Source organism: Protopterus annectens, chromosome 14.part0 (genome assembly GCF_019279795.1).
Source record: "Protopterus annectens isolate FY-2018-M chromosome 14.part0, PAN1.0, whole genome shotgun sequence".
In the NCBI taxonomy this organism is placed as follows: domain Eukaryota; kingdom Metazoa; phylum Chordata; order Ceratodontiformes; family Protopteridae; genus Protopterus; species Protopterus annectens.
Genome location: NC_056748.1, coordinates 525668569 through 525695276, shown reverse-complemented (window position 1 = coordinate 525695276; position 26708 = coordinate 525668569). Strand labels below are relative to the sequence as shown.

General features: G+C 42.7%; 1 protein-coding gene across 1 annotated transcript in view; it reads left to right on the top strand.

Annotated features, from left to right (window-relative positions):
- The window catches only part of SUPV3L1 (Suv3 like RNA helicase), a 1221766-nt gene that overhangs the window by 314322 nt on the left and 880736 nt on the right, over positions 1 to 26708 (top strand). Inside the window, 1 exon segment of the mRNA XM_044056280.1 lies at positions 24783 to 24894. Coding sequence (XP_043912215.1) covers positions 24783 to 24894 — 112 coding nt within the window.

Genomic DNA, 26708 nt, shown 5'->3' with positions numbered 1-26708 from the left:
TTTGTCTGCTAACAGGTTTGTTTGTATCATCATGCAGTGAATGTGGCACCATTAAGCACCTATTGAGCACATTGCTGTGTGCTGCCTTTGAGGTTTCTGACATAGCTGTAGAAGGCCTTGTGGTAATCTTTCACCTGGGAGACTTAAGTTGGCTTTGTTCAATCTAATTAGCCAACTTAGTTGCCCATTTTGTTTCTGTTTTTATCAGAATTAAACTTACTGATTTTTAGCAATTTTTTTTCTTTTGTTATGTTTAATTTTGGATACCACCAGGGTGGTTTGTTTCTGGGGCTAGTTCTAAGCTTACTTCTGTTGGGTGCATCAGTTTCTATGCAGCCATTGACACTTGTACAGAGTTTTTCTGAGCAAGTTCGCATAGGCTGCTGTGTTCTCTGGGGTTGAAGGGACATTGAATTTTGACAATCCATCACTTACTAAAAGTTGATTTGCCTTGGAATAGTTCCTAGCTGTTACTGGTTTTATTGGGATTTCAGAGTTGATTTTGATTTTTTAAGGAGACAGGTTTATGGTTGGAACTTACCAGGGAGGACGAGACATTGGGAATGGGTGCAGTTTTCACCCATATTTGTCAATGCAAGGTCCAGTATGTTGAAGCCTCTAGTAAGTATATTCTCTGTTTGGTCAAGGTGTTTATATTTACGAATTTCAGGAATCTCTGTGCCTGTAGTTTTGAGGCAGAGTAGGATTCACAGTCTATAGAGGGGTAATTGAAATCTCCCATGAGTAGGGTGTTAGGTTGGATTTAAGTATCTCCAGTAGGTCCAAGCATGCAGTGTGAGCATCTTGAAACATGGAGAGTGACATGTAGCCGGCTAGGTTATGGTACGGGGTTTTGTTTATGGTTATCTGCATATGGAGGAATTTCGGCATGTTATCTAGTTTGACTACTCTAGAGGTCTGCTTGTTATTGATGTATACTGGGACACCACCTCGTTTAGCCCTTTTCTGTGCAGCTGCTAGTCTAAAAGTGTGGAAGGCACTGAAAGCTTGCACTGCCAGGGTCTTCTCTGCTGTTTAAACCTGTCTCGGTAACTGCACAGATGTCTGTATTCCTGAGTGTGAGTAGGGCTAGGAGGGAGAGTGTGTGTGTGTTGTGCGTGTGTGTATATATATATATATATATATATATATATATATATATATATATATATATATATATATATATATATATATATATATATATATATATATGTGTGTGTGTGTGTGTATATGTGTGTGTGTGTATAGGTTCATAGTTAGGTTCATCATACTAGGCATTTTATAAGCCTAGCCAGAATGTGTTTCGTTTCGCACCGCCACCCATTTTAAATTTATTTTGCTATGCCCTTTTTCGTGCCCCATTTAACAGTGACACAGAACACAGTGACACAGAAGTGAACCGGGTAAACTCATTTTCATTCCAAAACCTCAAGATTCCTCTTGATCAGGAAGATCTTGAAGAGGACGCCTAACCTGGACTGATTTTCTTCAGAGAAGGGAGTTCCAGCCATCTGAATCTGTCCTCCAGCATGTGTATCATGTATATATGTATATATATATATATATATATATATATATATATATATATATATATATATATATATATATAAATTTTTTTTTTTTTTAGTCTCCTGGCATTGAACAGCAGCACCTACAGGTTCAGTTGACTTGCTTTTGCTATGTCGGTAGGTTTGTCAATTTGGCTTTGCTTAAAAAAAGGGCACTATGGGGGTGGATGAGGTTTTAGCTACTATTAGAAAGCTTACAAGGTAGAAGTGCAGAACCTTCTTGGCAAAGAAATGTGATCTGTTAACCATGTCCTTCCAAGTTGACAAATAATGTATCCCATTAGAAGGATTCCAGAAACCTAGCCAGTTGTTGAAGTTAGTCACTTGTGCTCATATTGGGACATCATCCTCTGTGATGATAATATGTTCATTTGTTTATTTTTTATGTGCATCATGAGTCAGACAGTTAAACATGTCTGTAAAAAACGAAGTTCATTTGGCATTTTCTCTGTTTTACCACATCAGAAAACGCCACAAATCCTCTATGTAACTTTAACAGCTGAGCCCCTTCCCCCGATATACTGAGCCCCTTCCCCCAATATTGGTGTGCATTTTGCTTTCATGTTTCATTTCTTACATCAGAGTTGCTGCCAAGCTGCTGTAGAAGTAAAACTAGACTTCATGAAGTTCAAAAGATGTGTACATGGTTTAGCACTCTCAGCAAGTAAGCACAAAAAACATTTTACAAGTAATTGTTAAACACCACAAACTGGACAGAAAGAAATCTGTTTTACTAGCAAGGCTTTGCTCCATACTTTCATATTTTGACTAAGTGAGGAGAGACATTTAGCTTAGCCAACATGTTTCCCTTTCATCCTCTTGTTAGTGCATGCATTTAGGCACAGGGGATTGGTCATTATGTAGTCAGTGAATGTAGAGTAGTAGAATCTTATAGTTCATTCAATCCACCTTAGTCTAAAATGTTTGTACTTGGCAAAAATGTATGAGTATATACACACACACGTTTATTTAATATTTGAAGGAGAACTGGTTGCATTTTTGTTGACTCAACACTGTGCACACTAGGTTGAGAAACAAAAAGATGTACAAATGTTGAAGAGATCGACAGAAAGGTCTTTATCGTGGTAGCTTAAGCAAATGTTTTCATTGGTTAAATTGTCTGTTGAATGATAGTTAAATACACAATGTATTTCTGGGCCTTTGTCTTTTGCTGAAAAGATTTCAAGCCTACATAAACTAAAGCAGTACTGGTGATTCCCTGCTGAGACAGGAAAATAAACCTGTATTTTTTTTTTGTCTGTGACTGATAGAGCTGCTTTCTGCTGTACCTGCTCCATTTTGTTTTCTGTTTTAAGAAATTTGCATGGCCTTTTTTTTGTTCTGTCTGAGAGGTAGACACTTAAATTATTTAGGCTGCACATTTCGCATGTTTTTTTATCGGCTAAATTGTCTCTTGAGTGATAGTTAAATACACAGTAAGGGCCTTTGTCGTCTTCTGAAAAGATTTCAAGCCTACATAAACTAAAACTACTAGTGATTCCCTGCCATTTTTTCCTCACATTTGTTTATCTGCTTTTTAAACTTGGTGATTTTAAGCTGCCCACCCCTACTGAAATTAATAAGATCCTCCCTTTCTATACTGCTGTTGATATCTTGAGTTATTTATTTGCCTTTTCGTATGCTTATATTGAAAAAGTGTATTTTGCCTCTCATTGTCTGTCCTGCTGATTGACTCTATCTGAATTCATTGTCTAGGTAGCTGTTGGATAAAGTAGTGTATTTTTACACTCTAGCAAACACTTCTTTTTACATAAAGAGGCTAGTAGGTAGTAGGTATTCTTCGTGTTTCACTGTTGCAGTCATTACATTTGGGTAATCTGCTGGCAGGTTGCCCTCAGTTGGCCTGATTCACAAAGTCTTGGGTACTGCGTCGGTTGCTGTCCCTTCTTCCATGACGTCAGGTTGTTCAGGTTGTCAGGGGTATAAAACATGCAGCCGACACCATTACATCAGTCTTTCTTGCCGCGCAGTGCCCAAAGCAGAAGCAGTTCGCAAGTGCCGAACGGCCGACTCCTAAAATTTTCGAGTTTCAGAACCGGAGTGTTCAGCTAAAAGCCAAGTACCCCATTGGGGAAACTTTTTCTTGCTCCTTACAGATGTCAGTAAAAGTTAATAATTGTATTACTTGTGGGAAGCAAATACCTCATAAGGATTTTAATTTGTACTGTATTCCTTGCCTACGCCCTGACCACGATGCACCTTGCTGTCGGTTTTGTTCTTTATTTAATCAGCGCACTGTCCGTCGTCGGTACATTTTTGCTTCTAAATATTTCGGTTCTCAGTTTAATTATCCGGAAATTACATCGATTAGCCATCCGACTACCGGAATACCGAAAAAACGCAAAGAAAAAGATACAGGCCGTTGAGGTCCAAAACTGCCGAAGACGCTTCTCCTAAGCCAGTCGCCAGTTTGCCGGTACTCAGTGAGGCGCTTTTGCAGCCCCTGATACCCGCTGCTTCTGATTCGCAGGCCTCTACTTTGACCCATTTGGAGTCTGGTATGCCATGAGATGCTTCACATATGGAACCCGCGGATGTCTCTACCCTGGATTGGTCTGGAGCCACTGTGCAGGCACTGGCTTCTGAGGGTGTATTCAGGCCTACAGACTTGCATATTAAACCAACTCCAACTTCAATACTAAGGCCTAAATCTCAATCTGTGTCTAAAAAACCGACTCCCAGGCCACATGTTCAGGCCCTTATGCCTAAAAAACAAATTATCAAAATGGCTGAAGATTTAATTACTCTAATCAGAGGTAGTCACCCCCCCCCCCTCCAAGAGGCATAGGATTGAACTTGACTGAATCTTCTGACCCAGGACTCTGTTTCTTCTGGCTCTTCTAATGATCTGGATTTGTCCATACCTATTTATGAGGAGTCTGATGCAGAGGATTCCATTCCCTCTGCTTCTCCAGCTGAGGATTTCTCTTTTGGGGAAACTTTACATACCTTAAGGGAGCATTTCCACTGGGAAAGTCAGGATTTCACTGAATCCAAAAAGAGGCTTAGGGATTTCCTCCTCCTTCCTCAGTGTAGGCCTTTGGCTATGCCTCCTGTACTAGACATTGTTGATATGTTTTCGGAATCCAGTATGGCCCCTGATTGCCTCCAGCCCCTAGCAAACCAGACTGGGTACTACAGGGTTCCTGAGTCCCACAAATTCCTTTTCAAAAATCCTGTTGCGGACCCTGAAACCATTTCTCAGGGGCCCAAGGGCATTAAGGCTTCTACTGCTAAAAATCCTACCCCTTATGATAGAGACTCCAGGGTGCTGGATAGATGGGGTAAAAAGGTTTATAGTTCTGCAACCTTAGCAATCAGGGCTTTAAACTGTCAATTACGTATGCCAAAATATCAACAGCATATCATGGGACTGCTTAAACAGAAAATTATGTTGATTTCTGACTGTGTGGAGAATAAAGATTTACAGGATTTATTGCATTCAGCTGAACAAGTTGGCAAACATACTTTGCAATGTGGTTTTGATTCTTTAGAGGCCTCTTGCAGGGCTGCTGTTACTGGGTCCGTGCTTAGGAGGCATGCTTGGCTTAAGGAGCAATCTCTGCCTGATCATGTTAAAGCAAAACTATTGGATGCTCCTTTACAGCAGGACCGCCTGTATGGCAATAAGGCTGAAGAAGTTCTAAAAAGATGGAAGATAAAGCTATAAAAAAATATATAAAAATATATATAAAAAAAAATAAAATATAAAAATATATAAAGCTATCTATGCAAACTGTGAAAGATTTCTTACAAGTACAACCTCCTAGATTTAGTAGGCACTGGTCTACTAAGAACTGGCCCTTTCCAGCTCCTTCCAGAGCCACTCCAGCCAAACCCAGACATTCCAAACACACCAGGTTTCAGTCCCAAGGGACTTTCAGAACTAAGCAATGGGGTGCTTCCACTTCCAAATCTGGAAATAACAAGGCACCACCATATGGTAAACCATGTCAATGACTTCCCTTTAAAATTACCAAGTACTTGGCTAAGAGGGGGGAAAACTGGCTCTTCATTCAAGAAACTGGCAACTTATAACCCAGGACAAATGGGTTTTAAATATAGTGTCCCAGGAATACAGATTTCATTTCCACACGCTCCCAACTCCAAACGGGTGGCCAGACCTGCCCCCAAATCAGTGGGCAGAGGCTCAGAAACAAGTACTTTCCCTCCTAAACATGGGGGCTATTCAACTAGTACCAGAAGAGGAAAAGGGACAAGGTTTCTATTCCAGACTTTTCCTGGTACCCAGAAAAGACAAATCATGGTGTCCAATTCTGAACCTGTCTACTCTAAATAAATACCTTTCTGGACATTCCAAAGTTCAAGATGCTGACTCTTCACCAGTTACTTCCTATGCTAGGCAAGGATGCTTGGTTGGCAACTCTAGATTTAAGAGTCTTACCTGCTTATCCCAGTCAGGGAATCTTGCAGAAGATACCTACGCTTCAAAGCAGGCTGCATGCATTATCAGATGTCCTTCAAGAATGCAACTGCAGTCATAACATGTGGGTTGTCCTGCCTCAGGCAGCCCTCAGTCGGCCAGATTCCAAAGTCTGGGTCCGACGTCGGCTGATGTCGCATTTCTCTCCGACGTCAGAGCGGCTGGAGTATATAAGCATCAGCCGATGCCATTTTCTTCAGTCTTTCTTGCCGCGGTGCCCAGAAGCAGTTCGCAAGTGCCGGTCGGTCAGCTCCTGTATTCTACGATACCGAAGTCATCAAAAAAGCTAAGTACCCCGTTGGGGACCTTTTCTTGCCTCAGCCCATGTCAGAAATTACTGAAAAAGTTAACAATTGTCTTTTTTGTGGTAAACAAATACCTCATAAGGATTTCCACTCGTACTGCCTCCCTTGCCTGTGCCCAGACCACGACGTCTCGGCCTGTGTAGCCTGTGCTCGCTTCAACAAGCGCACTCTCAGGCACCGGGCGGAGTTTGCTGAAGACTTTTTCGGCGACAAATTTGCTTATACCATGCCGTCGGATCTTCCGACATCGCAAACTCCCAAAAAGCGAAAAGACCGGGACCGACATCCTCGGCCCGCGTCTACTACCGACTCCACGCCAAAATCTAGCACGAGTGCCCGGTTCCCTCTGAGACGGTCTCTCCACCGCTCGAACCGAAGACACCGCGTACCGACTCCGATTCCAGACATTACTCCTCCAGTTATAGATTTTCCTCCAGATACCGAAACCGAGGAAATGCCCGAGACCATTGCTGTAGACAAGGTCACTCCACGTGGAGCTGCCAGGCCTCCTATGGCCATGTCTATTAAGGCCTACACTAGGGCTAAGGCAGCCAGCAAAACAAAGCATATTACTTCTAGATCTTTACCTCAGCCGACTCCAGAGACACAAATTATGTCCATGGCTGCTGATTTAATTTCCATGATTAGAGGTTCGCAGACCCATCCAGAGAGAGCATCCCAGCCTCCTCCTGATAAAAGGCCCCGGGTTGAACCCTCTGACCCTACTCCTTCAGATGAAGACTCTGAGGGCTCTGTCCACTCTGATAGCCAGGAAGAGCTGTTCCAGACCTATGAGGACTCAGATGCAGAAGATTCCATACCTTCGGCCTCCCACCTGAGGATATTTCCTTTGGGAAGTTCTGCACACCATGAGGGAACATTTCAAGTGGCAGGGCCAGGAATATTCTGATTCCAGGAAAGCTTAGGACTTTCCTTAAGAAGCCTCAGCACAGGCCCTTAGCTATTCCTCCTGTACTTGATGTTCTGGATGATTTGTATTCTGATTCTAGTGCTACCCCTGATACTCTCCCTCCTGCACCAGCCAAGCCAGACAGGTATTACAGGGTCCCTGAAACTCATTCCCATTTATTCAGGGCCCATACTGTTGATTTGGAAACTATTTCACAGGGGCCTAAAGGAGTTTCAGCCTCCACCTCAAAAAAATCCTTTACCCTCCAACAGGGAAGCAAGGTCATTAGATAGATGGGGTAAAAGGTTTACACTTCCACTACCTTATCTATGAGAGCTTTAAATTGCCTTTTCATATGTTCCAATATCAGGATTATCTTTAAAGATTTACAAAAACACTAGCTTCTCCTGATCCTTTAGACAGGAAGACTTTGCAGGAAGCTGTACATAACACTCAGCAAGTAAGCAATCACTTCCTGCAGTGTGGATATGATGCACTGGAAGCTTCATGTAGGGCAGCTATGACAGGGGCAGTGATGCGAAGACATGCTTGGTTAAAAGATCAACCTCTACCAGATCATGTAAAAGCAAAGCTTCTGGATGCACCTTTGGAAAAGAACAAGCTTTTGGTGCAAATGCTAAGGATGTACTAAAGACCATTGAAGAAAAAGCAAAATCAGTTCAAACTGTAAAGGATTTCCTCCAGGTTCAACCCCCCAGATTCAGTAGGAATTGGCCTTCAAAAACTGGTCCTTTCCTAATCCTGAAAAGTTTCAAAGGGGTAAGAACAGACGTGGCGAGGAAGAGGCCAATACAGAGGCCCTTACAGGGACGCCACTGGCAGCCAGGAAACCAAAGAGGTGATGCAGGGTTTCTCCTGCCCAACAACCACAATCTCAATGACTTTCCTCTACTACCGCCTACCAGGGAACAACTGGAAGCTCCCTTGGAAATTATCTCTGTTTGCAGAAAACTGGCACAGACTGACAAGGGACAAATGGATTTTGGACATTATAGACCGAGGGTACAGGTTTCATTTTCATACCTTACCAAGAAAACAAGGCATGCCAAATCTACCACAACATCAAAGGGCAGAGGTTATCAAGCAAATCTCTCTGCTAACTCAAATGAAAGCAATAGAAAGAGTTCCACAACAAGAACAAAAACAGGGATTTTACTCAAGACTGTTCCTTGTTCCAAGAAAAGAAACTCAATGGAGACCAATACTGGACTTGTCCGCATTAAACACCTTTCTCATAGTACCAAAGTTCAAAATGCTGACTCTACAGCAACTCCTTCCCATGCTGGGCAAGGAGTCGTGGCTGATTACTCTGGACCTCAAGGAGGCATACCTGCATGTCCCTATCAGACACAGTTGCAGAAGATACCTCAGATTTCTTGCAGGGCCAGAGCATTATCAATTCTCAGCATTGCCATTTGGCTTATTTACTGCGCCCAGAGTGTTTACAAAATGCCTGGCTTCAGTAATTGCTCATTGCAGGCTCCAGGGTATACAAATTTACCCGTACCCGGACTACTGCCTCATACAAGCGGATGACAAATTGATGTTGACAAAAAATCTGGAATATGTCATACGATTACTTCAAGCTCTGGGATACACAGTCAACTTCCAAAAGTCAAGACTGCAGCCATCCCAGCAAATAATCTTCGTAGGAGCCAAACTAGACACAGCCTCTCAAATGGCTTACCTGACAGAAGACAAGCAAGAGAAGTTAACTCAATACTTCAAAGGTTTAGCAAAACTCACCCAGATGACTGCAAGGAGAGTCCTACAGGCCCTGGGTTACATGGCATCCTGCATCCTACTGGTTCCATTAGCAAAACTACACATGAGAAAGCTTCAATGGTACCTAAAAAGCGTTTGGTCTCAGCACAGCAACAACTTGGAGACAATCATACCACTCATCCCATGCTTACAAAAGGAATTCCTATGGTGGGCTTCGGTGAGCCAGGAAAACACAGGGTTGTCATTCAAAAAACCACAGATAACACAGACCATGACTACAGATGCCTCAGACCTTGGATGGGGGGCGCACATGGAAGGCAGATGTATACAAGGACAATGGTCTCCAAAGGAAACACATCTGCATATAAATCAAAAGGAAATGCTGGCAGTAATGCATGCTATCGAGGCTTTTCAAAACCAACTCCAGCAAGGTCACTTAATGATATGGACAGACAACACCACAGTGATGTGGTACATAAACAAGCAGGGGGGCACTCACTCTTATCCCCTTTGCAGACTGACAATGCAGCTTTGGGAGAAATCACCGAGTCTAAACATCCAGTTGCAATCACAGTTTGTTCCAGGAAAAGACAATGTGTTGGCAGACAGCCTAAGCAGGAATTTCACAGATCCACACGAGTGGAAGTTGCATCCGAAGGCTTTCAGACAACTCACTTCGACATGGGGCAAGCCAGAAGTGGACCTATTTGCCTCCCACCTCAATCATCTACTACCAAAAATTTTGCACAAGGACATACCATCCAAAGGCTTGGGAAATAGATGCTCTTTCATTCAACTGGAGCTCCCTAGCAATCTATGCATTCCCACCTCTGCCACTGATGACCTCAGTATTACTAAAGATCAAAGCAGAGAAGCCCAAGGGAATTATAATAGCTCCGGATTGGCCAAGACAACACTGGTACCCACTACTACGGAGCATATGTCACACCAGGAGGTGGGCCCTCCCTCAGTGGCCTCTACTTTTGACTCAGCACAATTTCGAAACACTGCATCCAAACCTTCAAACTCTGCAGCTAACAGCCTGGGAGATCCCATAAATACATTCAACTTACCTCTCTCCAAGGAAGTCCAGAGGATACTAACAGAGGCTCAAGACCATCCACCAGAAAGGTCTACTTAGCAAAGTGGAAAAGATTCAGCAATTGGAATACCAGCAAAGGGCGTGATGCATCATTGTTGAACATCCCACTTATCTTGGAATATTTGGCAGATATGTTACAGAGTGGCCTATCATATTCGCCAATAAAAATACATGCATCTGCTATTTTAGCCAGATACAACACTGATCCTCCTGTTTTTTCTCACCCCTTACTAAGGCAATTCCTCAGGGGAATCAAGAACATTAAGCCACCAAGAAAGGCCCCAGTGCCAGCCTGGGACCTTAATTTTGTCTTAGAAAAACTGACTCTTCCTCCTTTTGAGCCAGCAGCTTCAGTTGACTTGCAATTTCTCTCATGGAAAACAGCCTTCCTGTTGGCAATTACCTCAGCAAGAAGGGTTTCGGAACTACAGGCCCTAATGGCAATGCCACCCTTTATTATTTTCCACAGAGACAGGGTTTCATTAAGGACCAACCCTACCTTTATGCCAAAGGTGGTATCTAGGGTTTCTCTAAATCAAGCCATCCATCTGCCTGCCTTCTTCCCCAATCCTGAGAATAAGGGGGAAAGGATTTTACATACCTTGGACATTCATAGACAACTTCGATACTACCTGGACAGAACCAAGGCCAGTAGGAAGTCTGAACAGCTTTTTGTAGCTTACGCCCCTGCAGTCCAAGGAAAAGCAATTTCAAAACAGACTATTTCTAAATGGATTGGACATTGCATCAAATTCTGTTATTCCTTTCATGGAAAGACTGTTCCAGCCTATGTCAGACCACATTCCACCAGAGCTACAGCCACCTCTACAGCATTTTTAAGAGGGGTGCCTACAAAGGACATTCTAGAAGCTGCTACATGGAGCTCCGTGCATACATTCTCAAAACACTACAATCTCCCCCTATACTCCAGATCCAGAGCAGGCTTTGCTTCGGCAGTCTTGCAGGGTTTGATTGCCACACCATCTCTTTCCTAGAGCATACCTCCTCCCCCAGCTAAGCTATGGTATTCTACCCACATGTTATGACTGCAGTTGCATTCTTGAAGGACATAGTACAGTTTTGTACCTACCATAAATGTAGATGTCCGAGACATGCAACTGCAGTCGGGTTTTCCCTCCCTCCATACCCCTCTATGCTTAGGGTCCACTCCTATCCCTCTCTCCCTCTTAGCTGGGGATATCTGTTATGGTGTATTTATTGTATTGCTCATGTATTTGTTTGGAATCCTGTTTTTGTCTTCCAATTTGATTACAGCCTTCCTTGGAGGGCACCTGGAATCTGGGGCAAGAAACACTGAAGAAAATGGCGTTGGCTGATGCTTATATACTCCAGCCGCTCTGACGTCGGAGAGAAATGCGACATCAGCCGATGTCGGACCCAGACTTTGGAATCCGGCCGACCGAGGGCTGCCTGAGGCAGGACAACCCACATGTTATGACTGCAGTTGCATGTCTCTCGGACATCTACATTTATGGTAGGTACAAAACTGTACTTTCTCTGCACTGACCTTTGGCTTGTCTACTGCACCCAGGGTATTCACAAAGTGCCTGGCTCCAGTAATTGCATTTTGCAGGCAAAGAAATATTCAAATATATCCATACCTGGACGATTGTCTAATTCAGGCAGAAAAACAGACCATTCTTCTAAAACATCTGGTGTTTGTAAAAAGAGTTCTAACTTGTCATAGGTACACCATAAACGAAAAGAAATCACAGCTGGTACCCTCTCAAAAAATTACATTCCTGGGTGCAAGCTTGAATACAACTGCCCAGATGGCTTTCCTTATGCCAGAAAAGCAAATTCATTTGGTGACTTACTTCAAACAGGCGGCCACAAAAAAACTGCTATCTGCAAGGCAAATACTGCAAACCTTGGGGTTCATGGCCTCCTGCATTCTTCTAATTCCATATGCAAGACTGCATATGAGGAAACTTCAATGGTACTTAAAAAGTTTATAGAGTCAACATTGTCACAGCCTAGAAACAATGATTCCTATCATACCTTGCCTGTGCCTAGAGTTCCCGTGGTGGGCAGAGGCCAGCCACCAAAACAAGGGACTGCCATTCACACCACTCCCTGCCGCCCAAACCCTAACTACAGATGCATAAGACTATGCATGGGGGTCTCATCTGGCAGGGAAGTGTATTCAAGGCAAATGGAGCCCAAATCAAATGCACCTTCATGTCAATCAAAAAGAAATACTAGCTGTACAGAATGCACTGACAGCCTTCAAGGACTACCTTCATCCAGGACAATTACTGATAAAGACGGACAACACCACAATTATGTGGTACATAAACAAGCAGGGGGGTACACATTCCTACCCCCTCTGCAGACTAGCCATGGCATTGTGGAACATGGCCTTGAGCTACCAAGTACAACTACAAGCTCAATTCCTGCCAGGAAAGCTGAATATTCTGGCAGACGAACTAAGCAGAAATCTCATGGACCCACACGAATGGAAACTGGAACCATGGATTTTCAACATGTTGACACGCAAATGGGGGAGCCTAGACATGGATCTTTTTGCCTCACCCCAGAACTACCAGTTGGACAGATTTTGCACAAGAACTCATCACAAAAAAGCCTGGAAAGTGGATGCTCTGTCCTTCAGCTGGAAAAGCCTATCAGTATATGCCTTTCCCCCTCTGCTCTCCAAAGTTCTACTAAATGTCAAACAGGACAAACCAAAAATTATTTTGATTGCGCCAGACTGGCCTCGACAACACTGGTACCCACTCCTGCGCAGTGTCACACATTTCACCATGGCACCTGCCTCCGACACCTTCCTTACTGTCTCAGCAGGAGAACCAAATTCTGCACCCTCAGCTCCAAAGATTGAATCTTGCAGCTTGGCTAATCACTTAAATTCCTCCTTAGCATCCCTCAGCAAATCTGTGATGGATGTCATTTTGGAGGCAAGAAGACCTAGTACTAGAAAATCTTATGCTGACAAATGGAAAAGATTCTGTGCCTGGAATCAATCTCAAGGGATGAGCACAGCAGTGCCCAATTTACCTCAGATTTTGCAATACTTAACTGAGATGCTTCACAAGGGCCTGTCTTTTTCTTCCATAAAAATCCATGCCTCAGCCATTTCAGCTCATTACAACACAGAACCCCCCCCCCTTCTCTCGTCCTCTTCTAAAGCAGTATCTCAGTGGGGCCAAAAACTTGAGACCACCCAGGAGAGCTCCAACCCCTGCCTGGGACCTTAACTTTGTATTGGAGAAACTCACTCTACCTCCTTTTGAGCCAGCTGCTACTGCAGACTTAAAATTTCTTTCCTGGAAAACAACCTTCCTTTTAGCAATCACTTCAGCTAGAAGGATATCGGAATTACAGGCCCTTATGGCAGTGGTGGCTTACATCATCTTTCATGCGGACAGGGTGTCATTCAGGACCAATCCATCATTCATGCCGAAGGTGGTATCCAGTGCGTCTCTTAATCAGTCAATTCATTTGCCAACTTTCTTTCCCAATCCACAGAACAAGGGGGAGTGGATTCTGCATTCATTGGATGTACACAGACAATTTAGATTCTACTTGGACAGGACGAAATCGCGAAGAAAATTTCAACAACTGCTGGTAGCATTTGCTGCAGGGGCAGAGGGGAGGGCTATTTTAAAGCAATCCGTTTCTAAATGGATAAGCCATTGTATTCATTTCTGTTATAAGCACCATGGAAAACCTATCCCCCAGGGGATCAGATCTCATTCCACCAGGGCTGCATCTACTTCAACAGCCTTTCTCAGAGGTGTTCCTATCCAGGGATATTCTAGAATTATTATAATTATTAGAATTATTGCAATAATGTAATTAACTGTATTGGCCACTAGATGGCAACATATCCTCATATTATGTATTTTTCATAGTTTCATAGTATAGTACTAGGCTATCTGCCCTGGGGCATTTGTAAGCCTAGCCATAGTGATGTGGCTTTTGCTACCCCTTGAAATGGTCCAAAAATGTACAGAATAAATCTAGAATACTGTGCCTCTGTCTAATAGTGACACAATGAAGGTCCCCTTATATAATAGAATTAGTTTACTGTGCCCCTGTCTAGCAGTGACACAGATGTGACCCCTGGGGTAAACTTATGTATGATCTCCCATCCACTCATCAAGATTTCTCTTGAAGAGAGTCAGTGAAGGGGCTCTGCCTAATACGAACTGGGATCCTGTTCCAAAGCATGAGAAGCCTCTGGGTTATGAATCTATCCCTCCAGCATGTCCTATTCATACTTGTGCCGAGGTTCAAGTCTTTAGCTCTCGTGGTCCTGATGGATTTGGATTTTTTGAGGTGGAGCATGTCCATCAGATCCTGATTGGACATGGCCTTGTACGTCAGGCAGAGATCACCTCTGAGCAGGCAGTATGCTACTGAATAGAGCTGAAGTTTCTTTAGTCTGGCAGAATAAGACATATGTTGGAGACCGTTGATCCTTTTGGTGAGGAACTTTTGTGGTCTCTCCAGCTGTTGCAAATGCCGGGTGAGGTACATACCAAATGGGGCATTGTACTCAATCATGGGTCTGATGAGGGAGGAATATAGGGGTATAATGACATCCTTGGATCTGGATGTGAATCCCTTCATGATGAGGTGTGCAAGGTAGAATGTTTTTTTAACCACTTTGGCAACGTGGGTGTCAAAGAGGTCGCTGTCTACTTGGGTCCCTAGGTCTCTGATTACTTTTTCTGTACTCAGTGGGTTGCTGTCTATGTGATAATTTGCGGGTACTTTGTTTTTCCAAAAGGGATGACTATACATTTTTTGGCATTTAGTTTAAGGCCGTGACTACGGCACCAGTTGTCCGTTTCAATGAGGCCTTTTTGTAGGATGTGTGTGTCTGCTGGTGTATCGACTATGGCGCCTAGTTTGCAGTCATCTGCGAACTTGGTCAGCCACAGCCCTCCCATGTTTGCTTTAACATCTGAGAAATAAATGCCGAACAAGAGGGGTCCCAGGACAGATCCCTGTGGGACACCACTTGTGACTGGCTTTGAGTCTGACATTGCTCCAGCGATTTTAACTTTATGGGTTCTGTCCTTTAGCCAGTTTGCAACCCATCTAGTGACATAAGGGTTTACTTTTAAGCTGTTTAGCTTATCTATGATGCCTGAGTGGGGTATTGTGTCAAGGCCTTAGCCAAGTCCAGGTATGCTGTATAGACTGCTTTGCCCTCATCAGTGGCTCTAGTGACTGTTTCAAAAAGTCAACCAGGTTTAAAAGGCAGGATCTGCCCTTTACAAAGCCGAACTGGGTGGGGTCAAGTGTCTGTAGGTCCCCTATGTCTCTGTTTATGAGTTCCATAATGATTCTTTCCATAGCTTTGCAGACCAGGCTAGTTAAGCTTATGGGGCGGTAGTTTCCAGGGTCTGTAGAGGCACCCCCCTTGTGGAGTGGGATCACTGTTGCTGTACGCCAGTGTTCAGGTACATGTCCCGAAGTAAGGCTAAGGTTAAATAGCATTTTTATGTGTGGGTTTAGCTCCTCTTGGAGTTCACGTAACACGCACCCCGGGATACCGTCAGGTCCCATTGATGCTGTGTTTTTTTGCTTTGTTTAGGGCGGTTCTCACTTGGACATCTGAGATGACACTGAGATTACATTCAGCTGGGATAAGTATTTCTTCTTTTGGGGGTGAAGGAGGGGAGAAATTTGCACTGAACCTGTCAGCCAGAATGTTGTTAGCAATATCTGTGGGTTCAGTGTATTTTTTGTTGTTGTGAACCAACTCTGAGCATATCTGAGGGGTTCCGCCCAGGTTTCTAACATAGCTGAAGAAGGCTTTGTGGTTATCTTTAGTGTCCTTAGCGATTTTTCTCTCAAAGTTTGCCTTGGATGTTTTTGAGAGAATGTAGTTTTCTGCTAATGTTGATCAGAGATGTCTTCCCTTCATGGGATTTCGCTTTGACGTGCAGTAGCTTCCTTCTTTTGTTATACAATTTGTTTATGGCTGAGGTCCACCAGACAGGACGCTTACATTTGGTGGAGAGGGACTTGGATTTGTTTGGGATTGCATGATCCATGCATTCTTGGAGATGTCCATAGAAAGCATTTGTGAAGGATTCGGCATTGTGGGATGTGGTATCCACTGGCACAGTGGGCTTAAAGGATACCATCTCAGTCTTAAGAAGAGTGAAGTCTGCTTTTGAAAAGTTTTTCACTGTGGTCTTTTGTGCTGAGGGTGGAGGTGGGATATGTATATCTAGTGTGATTAGTTTGTGGTCAGATCTCACTAGTGAGGGGTATACTTCGTGTGGAGCATTTTGTCGCGATGTTTGTGATGATCAGGTCTAGTATATTATCTCCCTAGTGGGAGAGGTGACTAGTTGTTCCAGTGCATTTGAATTTATGAATTCCAGGAACCTTTGGGCTAGGGTATTAGGGCTAAATAATGTACCCAATCTATGTTTGGGTAGTTGAAGTCTCCCAGTATGATGGTATTTTGTGATACATTCATATCCTCCAATATCTTCAGGAAGGCTGAGTGGGGTTCTTGAGATTGGGAGGGTGGTCTGTAACATGCTACCAGTTGTATAGCAGTTTTGCCTATGGTTAGTTGCACCTGTATGGTCTCTGATGCTTCATGTGTTGCTACTAACCTGGAGGTGTGGGTGTCCTTTATGAATATGGACACTCCCTCCCTTTGTGGTTCAGCCCGGGTTTTGGGGCCGAAAAGCATGATACGAGGTATAGCCTGGTAGAGCTGGGGTGCTCTCAGGAGCCTTGAACCAGGTTTCCGTTACTGCACAGACGTCAATGTTCTCCATGCTGAGGAGTGCATCAAGTGCCTGCATCTTGAGATTTAGACTTCTGGCGTTGAGCAGCATTACCCTTAGTTTTTTTCCATTTTTGTTTTCTAAGGAGGTGGGTTTGTCTTTTGAGCCTTGCCTAAAAAAGGCACTATGGGGGTGGCAAGAGCCTTAGCCAATATCCGGAAGCTCAGTGGTGACAGGTGTAAGCCATCCCTTGCGAAGCAGCGTGGCTTGTCCAGCATATCATCCCAGGCAGACAGACATTGGATCCCCTTAGAATGACACCAGTACTTGAGCCAATTGTTAAAGCGGATCATCTTGTCTTTGTATTGTGGTATCATTCTTGGTGAGGGCAAGATGCTGCTCAGGGTCAGGGTCATACCAGCCTGGGCTACATAATCAGAGAGCTCCTCTATGTCTCTTTTCATGTAGTCCAGGGAGGTACGTCTCAGGTCATTCACACCAGCATGGACAATGACGGAGTCATATTTGTACTTGCTTTGGAGTGACCTGAGTGTGTGTGTTATGTGGCGGATCCTAGCTCCCGATAGACAGCTCACAGTCACCTTCTCCTTATTCAGCCTGGTCAGTGGGACATCAGTGTGTCTGACTATGGAGTCACCTATTACTAGTGTATCAGGCAAGGTGTTTGGCCTTATGGGCTGCGATTGGTCGACACACTGATTTATTGAAGTATGTGTTGCATGTGTTTTGTTTTGAGGTGGTGGATTTTTGGATGTCTGCTTTGGGAGCCTCTGTTGTTTTGGTAAGTTTTTTATTAGAGCCTCAGTATCTCTTTGTGTTTTTATGTGTTTGGTTTGCAGTTGTGGTAGGTCTATGTGGGACTGGGATTGTTGTGTGTGTGGTTGCCATCTCCTCCTGTCTGGTCATGCCAGCCCTGAGTTGAGAGAGTTCAGCCTCCAGTTTGGCTATATAGTTGCATCTCTCACATGTATTTGTGTTTGTTGGGAGGAGGAGAGGGTTGTCTGTGTACATGAGACAATTGTAGCATTGTCTCAAGATACCCAGATTGACCAGCTGAACTGGAGACAACGCCAGTAATCTACCACTCGACATGCTAGAACAGTATAAGGGAGTTGGTATACCTTTAAGGGAAGTGGATATTCACAGGGGTGGTAAGTAGATGTAGTGCTTTACTTAGTACGAGAGTGCTTACTTAGTAGAGAAGTATTGAGAGCAAGTGCTAGGCTTATAATACAGTGAGTAGTCCTATTATACTAAGAGTAGAGCTTCCTTAAGGGAAAATTTGAAGAGCAGACTTGGCGGAGCCAGAAAAAGTTTAACCTTGTGCTATGCGCACGACCACGCAAAGCCATGCAAACGCGGATTTTAAACAGTGAACTACAAGAGAGCTAGAAATGGTCCAAAACAACCAATTACTACAGCTTCTTGTGCTGAGGTCACTTCCCCCAAGGACAGGTAGGCTGCTCAAGGCTCCCCACTCCCACTGGTGAGCAAAGAAACTTCCTTCTATCCAAGTAAGGTAATGGACAACACAGGAACTACACCACTGCCCAGAATACAGCAATGCCTGTAAACTGGTCTAAACTAGTCAAGGAAGGCGGGAAAACAAGGATTTTTTTTTTGTTTTTTTGGTAGAAACGCACAGAAAATGCAGAAACAGTGATAAATTAGTTACACAGGCTAGCACACTTTAGTGGGCAGCCTCCACAGTTAAATTAAGCAAACAAACAAGCAAATTTTCGATCAAATTCGACTAAAATGTAACTTTAAGTGCAGATTTTAAAATAATGCAGCAATCAGTTAAAAAACAATTCAGGCTAGTTTAAGGTAAGCTACAGAAGCTATTTCAAGTGAAAAAAAAGCAAAGATACTTAAATCCAGAAGGTAGTCACTTTTCTGAATTCCCTGCTGCTAGGACCACTCTGTAAACCCACGTGGAGCTTGTCTGAGCAATACTAAATGAATGGCAATTTTTTAGGGTATAATTTTATATTTATATTTTTTAATATAACACATACTTCATAAATTTTATTGTAGGGTAATCCTACGCTGTCATATGATCTTACATTATCAATTGTACATGAATGTCTTAGCAATAGTGAAGATAGCACATTTAACAGCTAAGTTCTGAAATGTGTAGCAACGTAATTAACAACATTAGCCACTAGATGGCAATATATCACTATATTTATGTATTTTCATGTCAATACTAAATGAATGGCAGTTTTTAAAGTATATTTATATTTTTAACTACACCAGATACTCTATAAACTGATTTTATTCTAGTGTAATTCCAAGCTGTCATATGATCATACACTGTTAATATTTAAGAATTGCATATGATTGTTTTAGCAATTGTGGAGATAGCATACTTAATACCATTTAATTAGTTTTAAAACTGCAAATTCACTGGTGGTTTTAAACAAAGATAGTGCTAACTCATTGGTTTCTGATTTTATCAAATTCCTATAAATAATAGGTATGCAGGTTATACACTAGTCATCTGATGAAGTCTATGTTAACAAGACGAAAACGCATTTACTTGGAGAGAAAAGCGTTCATGTTTTAACTGTTTTTGTGTCCGTTTTCGTATTATGTGGATTAAATCTTAAAACTCATTGTTTGAGTCTCCGCTCTGTGTTTCAGCACTTTGCTTTTGGATTTGCTTGTTTATTTGGTGCATTTCCACATTTTCTTGGTTTTGTTAAATGTAGCAATTGTCTCATGTATACTTAACAACCACTTACTCTTGAAACAAACATATACTTTATGCGAGAGAAGTAGTCCTGCTATGAAATTGGAGGCATGATTCCTGCTTAAGGACAAATCGAATGCAAAACAGGTTGTCAGCACACAAAACACTCTGCACACCAAATAAGGACATGACACACAAACCCACATATGCAGATGTACTCGCTAGTAACATCAAAAGATCAGAGGACTCCCAAACAGAAACCACTTACACACATAACAATGCAAAAAAAAAAAAACACAGCACACAATACCCACATGCTAGTGTCTCAGCAAATAAGTTGATAAGGTGTAACACCACAAACCTAATGTATTTGTCATAGGCGAGTCCATTGTGAGACACATGACTGTTCGCTTACAAAGGTGGTTAAGGAGCAGGTTACATTTAGCTGCCTGTCAGGTGCCAGGATCCTTCAAGTCACTCAATCACAAGTACCAATATGACTCCATTGTAGTCTATATGGGGTGTATGACTTGAGATGTACCTCACTGGACTATATGAAGAGAGACATGACTGAGCTCTCAAATTGTGTTGCAGGCAGGTATAAGCCTAGCTTTAAGCAGCATTCTATCTTCTCTAAAGATGATGCCACAATACAAACAAAAAAATGATTGACTTTAACAATTGGCTTAGCTTCCGGTGTTAGTCCAAGGGGATCCAATATCTGTCAGCTTGGGAAGACATGGTCAACAGGCCATGGGGCTTTGCCAGAGATGGTGTGTACCCATCTCCTCTAGGCTTTCAGGTACTGGCAAAGCCACTACCATTCCCTACTGTGTGCCTTTTTTAAGTAGTGTCAGAATAATCAAACGCCCAACATAAAATCCTCTCTAGATAAACTCAAGGTATTGCTGGTTTGTGCTAGGAGTCTAAACAAGAAACTGCACTCCCTGGAAGCACTCCTCACTTTGGAAGATGTTGACGTCTGTGCATTCAATGAGACGTGGTTCAAAGGCATGGAAAGCAACCCTGCCCTGCAGAGCTACAATGCCTTCCATACATACAGACCATAAACTGATCATGAAAGAACCAAAGGTGGAGGTGTATCCATCTTCATTAAGGATAAGTACACCTCGAAACTGGTCAAACAATGCGACTCTCTTGAGCTACTCCATGTCCAATTAACTATAGGCAAAGCCCCCTACCGCATTATAGCTAGCTGTAGGTCCTTCTCCATGAAACAGGAAAAGCATACCGGATACCTGGACTTACTGGAGTCACTTGCCATACAGCCAACACCTTACTCTTGGGTGATTTTAATTATCTATAATTGATTGGGAAACATGCATGATCACAAACATGCTGGCCCAGTGGTTCTTGGACTTTGTTAATGCAAATGCTTTGGAACAGCTGGTCAGCATATCCGCAAGACACAGTAGTTACTAACATGAGAGAGCATTGCCCCCCCCCCTTGTGATGTCCTCCTTGGTAAGAAAGGACCATACATCAGTCTCGTTCACTGTAATTATAAGACCAGAGATCCCATCAAGCTCAAAAGAATTTTTCAAAGACAAATTATCTATTAAGTGATCATATAAGAAGTTTGAAAGCCCCTTTGAACACAGATAGTATGGACCAATATGCAGATAGTAAGGACCAATATGCAGAAGTGTACACCATTGCTGTGTATAACATTTAAGCAGTTGTATAGAATTGGCTGTACCTGACTGGATTAAAACCAGGGCTTGCAAAAAAAAAAAAACAAGCCACCATAATGTACCCATAGTGTAAATGGGCTATACAGATTAGAAACTAATGTCCAAGAACAGGACTGAGCTGGTTCAGTTGAGGAAGAAATCCCTCTCTAGCTTAAACAAATTGGAGATCTTGTCAAGTCCTCGAAAGCTATAAATAGCCTCCCTGTCGAAGGATAATCACAAAGCATTCTTTATGTATGTCCAGAATCTAAAAGGGAATACTCAGCTATGCGCTGAACTGGTTGTGGATGGCATCACCTGTAATCAACTGGAGGTAATAGTCAACCTGCTAGACAACAGATTTGGAGCAAACTTCACCCCCCGTCCCCTCCAGTCATCCCCCAAAGTATACCTGCCACAATCCCTCAGCCTATTATCTTAAGAGAGCAGGTCATCTCAGCACTCTCCAAGGTCAAAAACATAACATAATTGGGACCAGACAACATCTCAGCTTGCCTTTTAAATGACATAAAGCATGACCTAGCAGACCCACTTGGATCCCAGTTTAACCACAGCCTGTGAACTGGCTATGTTCCGGCAGAATGGAGGACAGCAACAGTAATCCCCCTGCACAAAGGGGAGATCATCAATGGACCCTGGGAATTATAGGCCCTTAAGCTTGACTAGCTATATCTGCAAGGTCATGGAAAGAATTATTATGGGCCTCGTTAACAAGGACATAGGTAATATCCAAACTCTGGACCCAACCCAGTTTGGATTTGTTAAAGGCAGATCATGCCTGTTAGATATGGTTGACTTTGAGAAATTCACCAAGGTGTTGTATGAGGGAAAGACAGTGTATACCACCTAGCTTGACCTAGTCAAGGCATTTGACACAATCCCCCACTCAGGTATTATAGATAAACTCTTCCAGTTGGGAATTAACCCCTACATTACCAGATGGGTAGCCAACTGGCTCATCAACAGGACACAAAATGGGTGAATTCACCTCTAGCAATAGTGGCGTACCACATTGTTCTGTGCTGGACCCCTTCTTGTTCAGAAATTATTTCTCAGACGTTCAGACAAACTTGGACAGCCAGTGGCTGACCAAATTTGCTGATGATTGCAAACTGGCAGCAGTCATTGAGTCCTCCAACGATGTTAATATAGTGCAGACAGGGTTAACGCAGACAAATGATTGGTGCCAAAGCAGTGGATTAAAGCTAATTGCAGAAAACTGCATTATTTTTCCCTTTAGGAAAGCTGACCTTGCTAATTACGTTATAGATAGTACCCCCCACCCAGTGTAGACCCAGTAGGGCATGATCTGGGTACTCAGGTTGATAGCAGCCTAAACTTTGACCACCACTAATCCACAGTAGTAAGGAAATCCTTCTGAGTGGCACATCTTATAATTAAAGGCATTGCACCTAGATCTAAGGCTGTTGTAATTCCATTATACTCTGTCCTCATCAAACCAGTAATTCGAGTACAGTGCTCCCTTTTGTATGTACCTCACCAGACAGCTGCAACAATTGGAGAGACCACAGAGGTTTCTCACCAAGAAATTACAGGGTACATAAAACAAGTCTTACATGGCAAGAATGAAAGCCTTGTTACTGTATTCTGTCTCCTTGTAGGTTGCTAAGTAGTGATTGGGCTTGGCTTACAGGACAGTCTAGCCTCTGGCATGAGCAGGTCCTGCTGAAGAGGTAGCTACATCTCCCAGAGACTGCCCTTCCATCTGGAACAACCTTCATGTGAAACAGATCACCCTTCCTGACCCTTTTCAAATGCAACCTAGATCAATGGATGGGTAACCGCAGATTCACTTCTGGGGTGACGTTCATGTTCATCCTGGATAGAGGAAGTTCTTAATAACTACCATAGACCCTTACTTCTACAATCATCCTGCACCTAACCACTGACAGTTGGGGCAAATCTGGATAAATATTGCTAGGCTTGTAAGGGCTCTAGGGTGTTACCTTAGTAACTATCTATGAACCTATAAACTATTGCAAATGGAAAATATCCAGGGGAGGACTACAGCTGGGTGAAAAGCATTAGCAGCAAAAGAGGAAGTGAATTTGGGATGGTTTGGCAGGTGACCAGAGAGATGAGAGATCAGCAAGGAATGTTGGTGAAATGATGGGGTATATTAGAACAGCAATTGCCATTAGGAAGGTAGTAGTTATATTTATATAGCACTTCATCATGGACAAATGTACCACATAAAGATTGACTAATGGTTTTGTGAAAATCACAGCTTACATAGCAGACATCTGATTTTTGTAAATATAAATTAAGCAAGACACTGGCCATGAGTATAATGTGATGAACTGTGTCCATCGCATCCCTTCTGACTAAATGTTTACTTTGTCCCAGAATTAGTTAAAGTTTGAAGTGCAACCCAAAAGTTTGTTTTTTAAATAAAAAGTGTAAGATCTTTAAAATGTTTATCATATTCTATTTTGTAAACCTTAGCTTTAATGAGATGTAAACAAGAGGGTCGCTTTGGAGAGTGGGTCAGAAATGGAGCAGTGTCTGCACCAGTATCAGTAGGATGAGTTTACTGTATTTAGTCCTGAAGAAAGGAAGCAGGAGAGGGAAATTTGGTAAAAAATGTTGAATATCATGAGGGAACCCATAAGTTGTAAAACTGGTTATGTCTTTTAGAAGAGATGAGTTCAATTGGATTCCGTTGAAGAAAAAAAGTTGAACGCTATTGTTAAGCACAGGAAATATTTACCAGAAAAGGTGCTGGATGTTCAGAACAGTCTTCTTGAATAATTGAATCCTTGAGGAGTAGAGTTTAAAAACAACAAATACAGTCAAACTTGTATAAGACATACCTGAGGTACTGTTGTTGTTGTTGTTGTGCCTTTCGGCTTTTCCCGGTTAGGGGTTGCCACAGCGGAACCCCGATCCGCTAATGATTGACAGTAGATTTTTACATGCCGAGTTGCCAGCTCTGACGCACAACCTTCAACGAAGGTACGCCCATTCACGCATGTCTCCACACAGAAGACGCTGTAGCTGAGAATCGAACAGGACAACGTCTTATGAGGTACTGTATATGAGTAAAACTAAGTGAGAGAAGATAAAAGCGCAAGTTTTGCTATGTGTCTAGTAGGTGAGAACATGGGCTGAATAGATAAACTTATCTTGCTGTCATAATTTTTCTGTGTAGTGATCACCAGGCATTAATCTTTCTCCAGAAATCTGTTTGTTTTGTATTGTGTACGATCATGTGACTGAATGCACCAGAGTGGTAGGTGTTTTTTAATGAATGCATGGCAGCATTTAATGTAGTGGGAAATGGTAACATATGCTGATTTGACTTTCACACCCTTTTTGAAAGGAAGCATGTAATGTGCTCTTTTTATTTATTTAATTTCTTTTAACTCAACTCTAAATGTACTACATTGGGTGCTATGCATATGAGCTAGTGTATTAAAATATATGTATGCATATGGGATTTGTCTTATAAAAAATTAAATTCTTTGGTTAATCCCTTGATGTTGTAGGGTGTGCCCTGTGACTTGGTGACTGGGGAAGAGAGAACATATGCTAATCCAGAAGGGCGGTCATCTAGCCATCTTTCATGTACTGTTGAGATGTGCAGTGTTAACACACCATGTAAGTATGATTTTAGGCTTTGGTACAAGCATTCTTTTCCTGCTGTTCTGACTAGTGACACTTTTCAGCCATTCACATCATCCGTCTGAGTGGATTCCCCCATTTAACTTGCTTAACACTGATAGGTGCCACCAGTTTAACTTGAGGGGAATCTAAGCTGTTGATAGCACAGGACTGCTGCAACAACTACATACTATGCATATCCTACTATACTAACTATCGCTGTACAGCACAATCTGTGTATTCCTTTCTTACTAGTTTATTTGTAATGCGCACCTGTTGTGACTGCTTACCCCCATTCAGTACATCTAATAACTGTATTTCTTTTATTTGTAACAGACACTTGGTCTTGGTTACTTATCCTACTGTTGCACAGCTACATACCATCTGTTCTGTTATTTGTATGCCATTGTGTACACAGCCAGACAAAAGGGGGCACCCCCCCTCTGAGTTCACACACATTGGATACTGTTTATAAATCACCAGGTAATTCTCAAACAAACTGATGTGGTATGTGAGAGATATATTTGCATGATGTCATTGGAATCAAAGCTCTCAGATTAAAGCAATCCTGATGTCAATCAGGTTGTCAGTAGTACACACTCGCACACTCATTCACACACACAGACACAGACACACACACACACGTAACCTTCCTAAACTCCAAAGACCTCTTAGGTGCAGCACAAATAACAAATGCCCTCAGCAGCCCAAGTGCTCTCTCTTTAAAACACCCACATCAACACATACAGCTACATCTCTTGCAGCCTCTACTTCTAAGTCCATAAGACAAGCCACCACAGAACCCAACATCTCTCATCATTGGAGACTCTTGAGACGCACTGATGTCCCTGTCACCAGGATGAGTAAAGAATAAGTCATGGTCAGTTGCTTATCATGGGTCAGGCTCTGCTAGATTATGCACGCTCTCAGGTCACTGGATCACAATACCAGTATGACTCTGCTATAGTCCATGTTGGTCTAAATCACCTGCAACATATCTCTGTAGCCTTTGTGAATAAATACATGATCTAGGAATATGTTTTCCAAGCTGGTATGAGCTTTGCATTGAGCATCATTCTACTTTCCCCAAGGATGATGCCAAAATATGAGCAAAAGATGACAGACTTTAATAACTTGTTTAGTTTCTGGTGTCATTCTTGTGGGGTGCGATATTTGTCAACATAGAATGAGATGGTCAACAGACCTCGCTGCTTTGCCAGGGATGGGTCTACACCTCTCCCCTCTAGGCTTTCAAATATTGGCTAAAACATTGTGCCTTTTTTATGCAATGCCAAACTGAAAATACTTCCAATGTAGCGAATCAAAAACCAAGAGAAAATGTACAGGTGTTACTGCTCAGTGCTAGGAGTCTAAGCAAGAAACTTCATTCCCTACAAGCTCTCCTTACCCTAGTGAATGCTGGTGTTTGTGAAGTCACTTGAGACATGGTTTAAGGCCTTGGAGAGTACACCGGCAGTGCAAAGCTGTAATGCCTTCAACACATTTAGACCAGCTACTACACGAGTAGAGACTAATGTTGGTGGGGTGTCGATCTACATAAGAAATGAGTGTACCTCTAGGCTGGTCAAACAGGACAATACATTTGAGCTTCTTCCTGTTCAAGTTGTTATAGGCAAAATTCCGTACCACTTCCTTGCAAGCTGCAAGTCTCCTTCTGTGTCCCAGGAAAATCAAAATACATATTTAGGCTTCATGCAAACTGTCACCATCCAACCCAATACAATATTTATGGACTGCTTTAATTACCCCAGTGTTAACTGAGAATCATATACGACACCAAATGTGCAGGC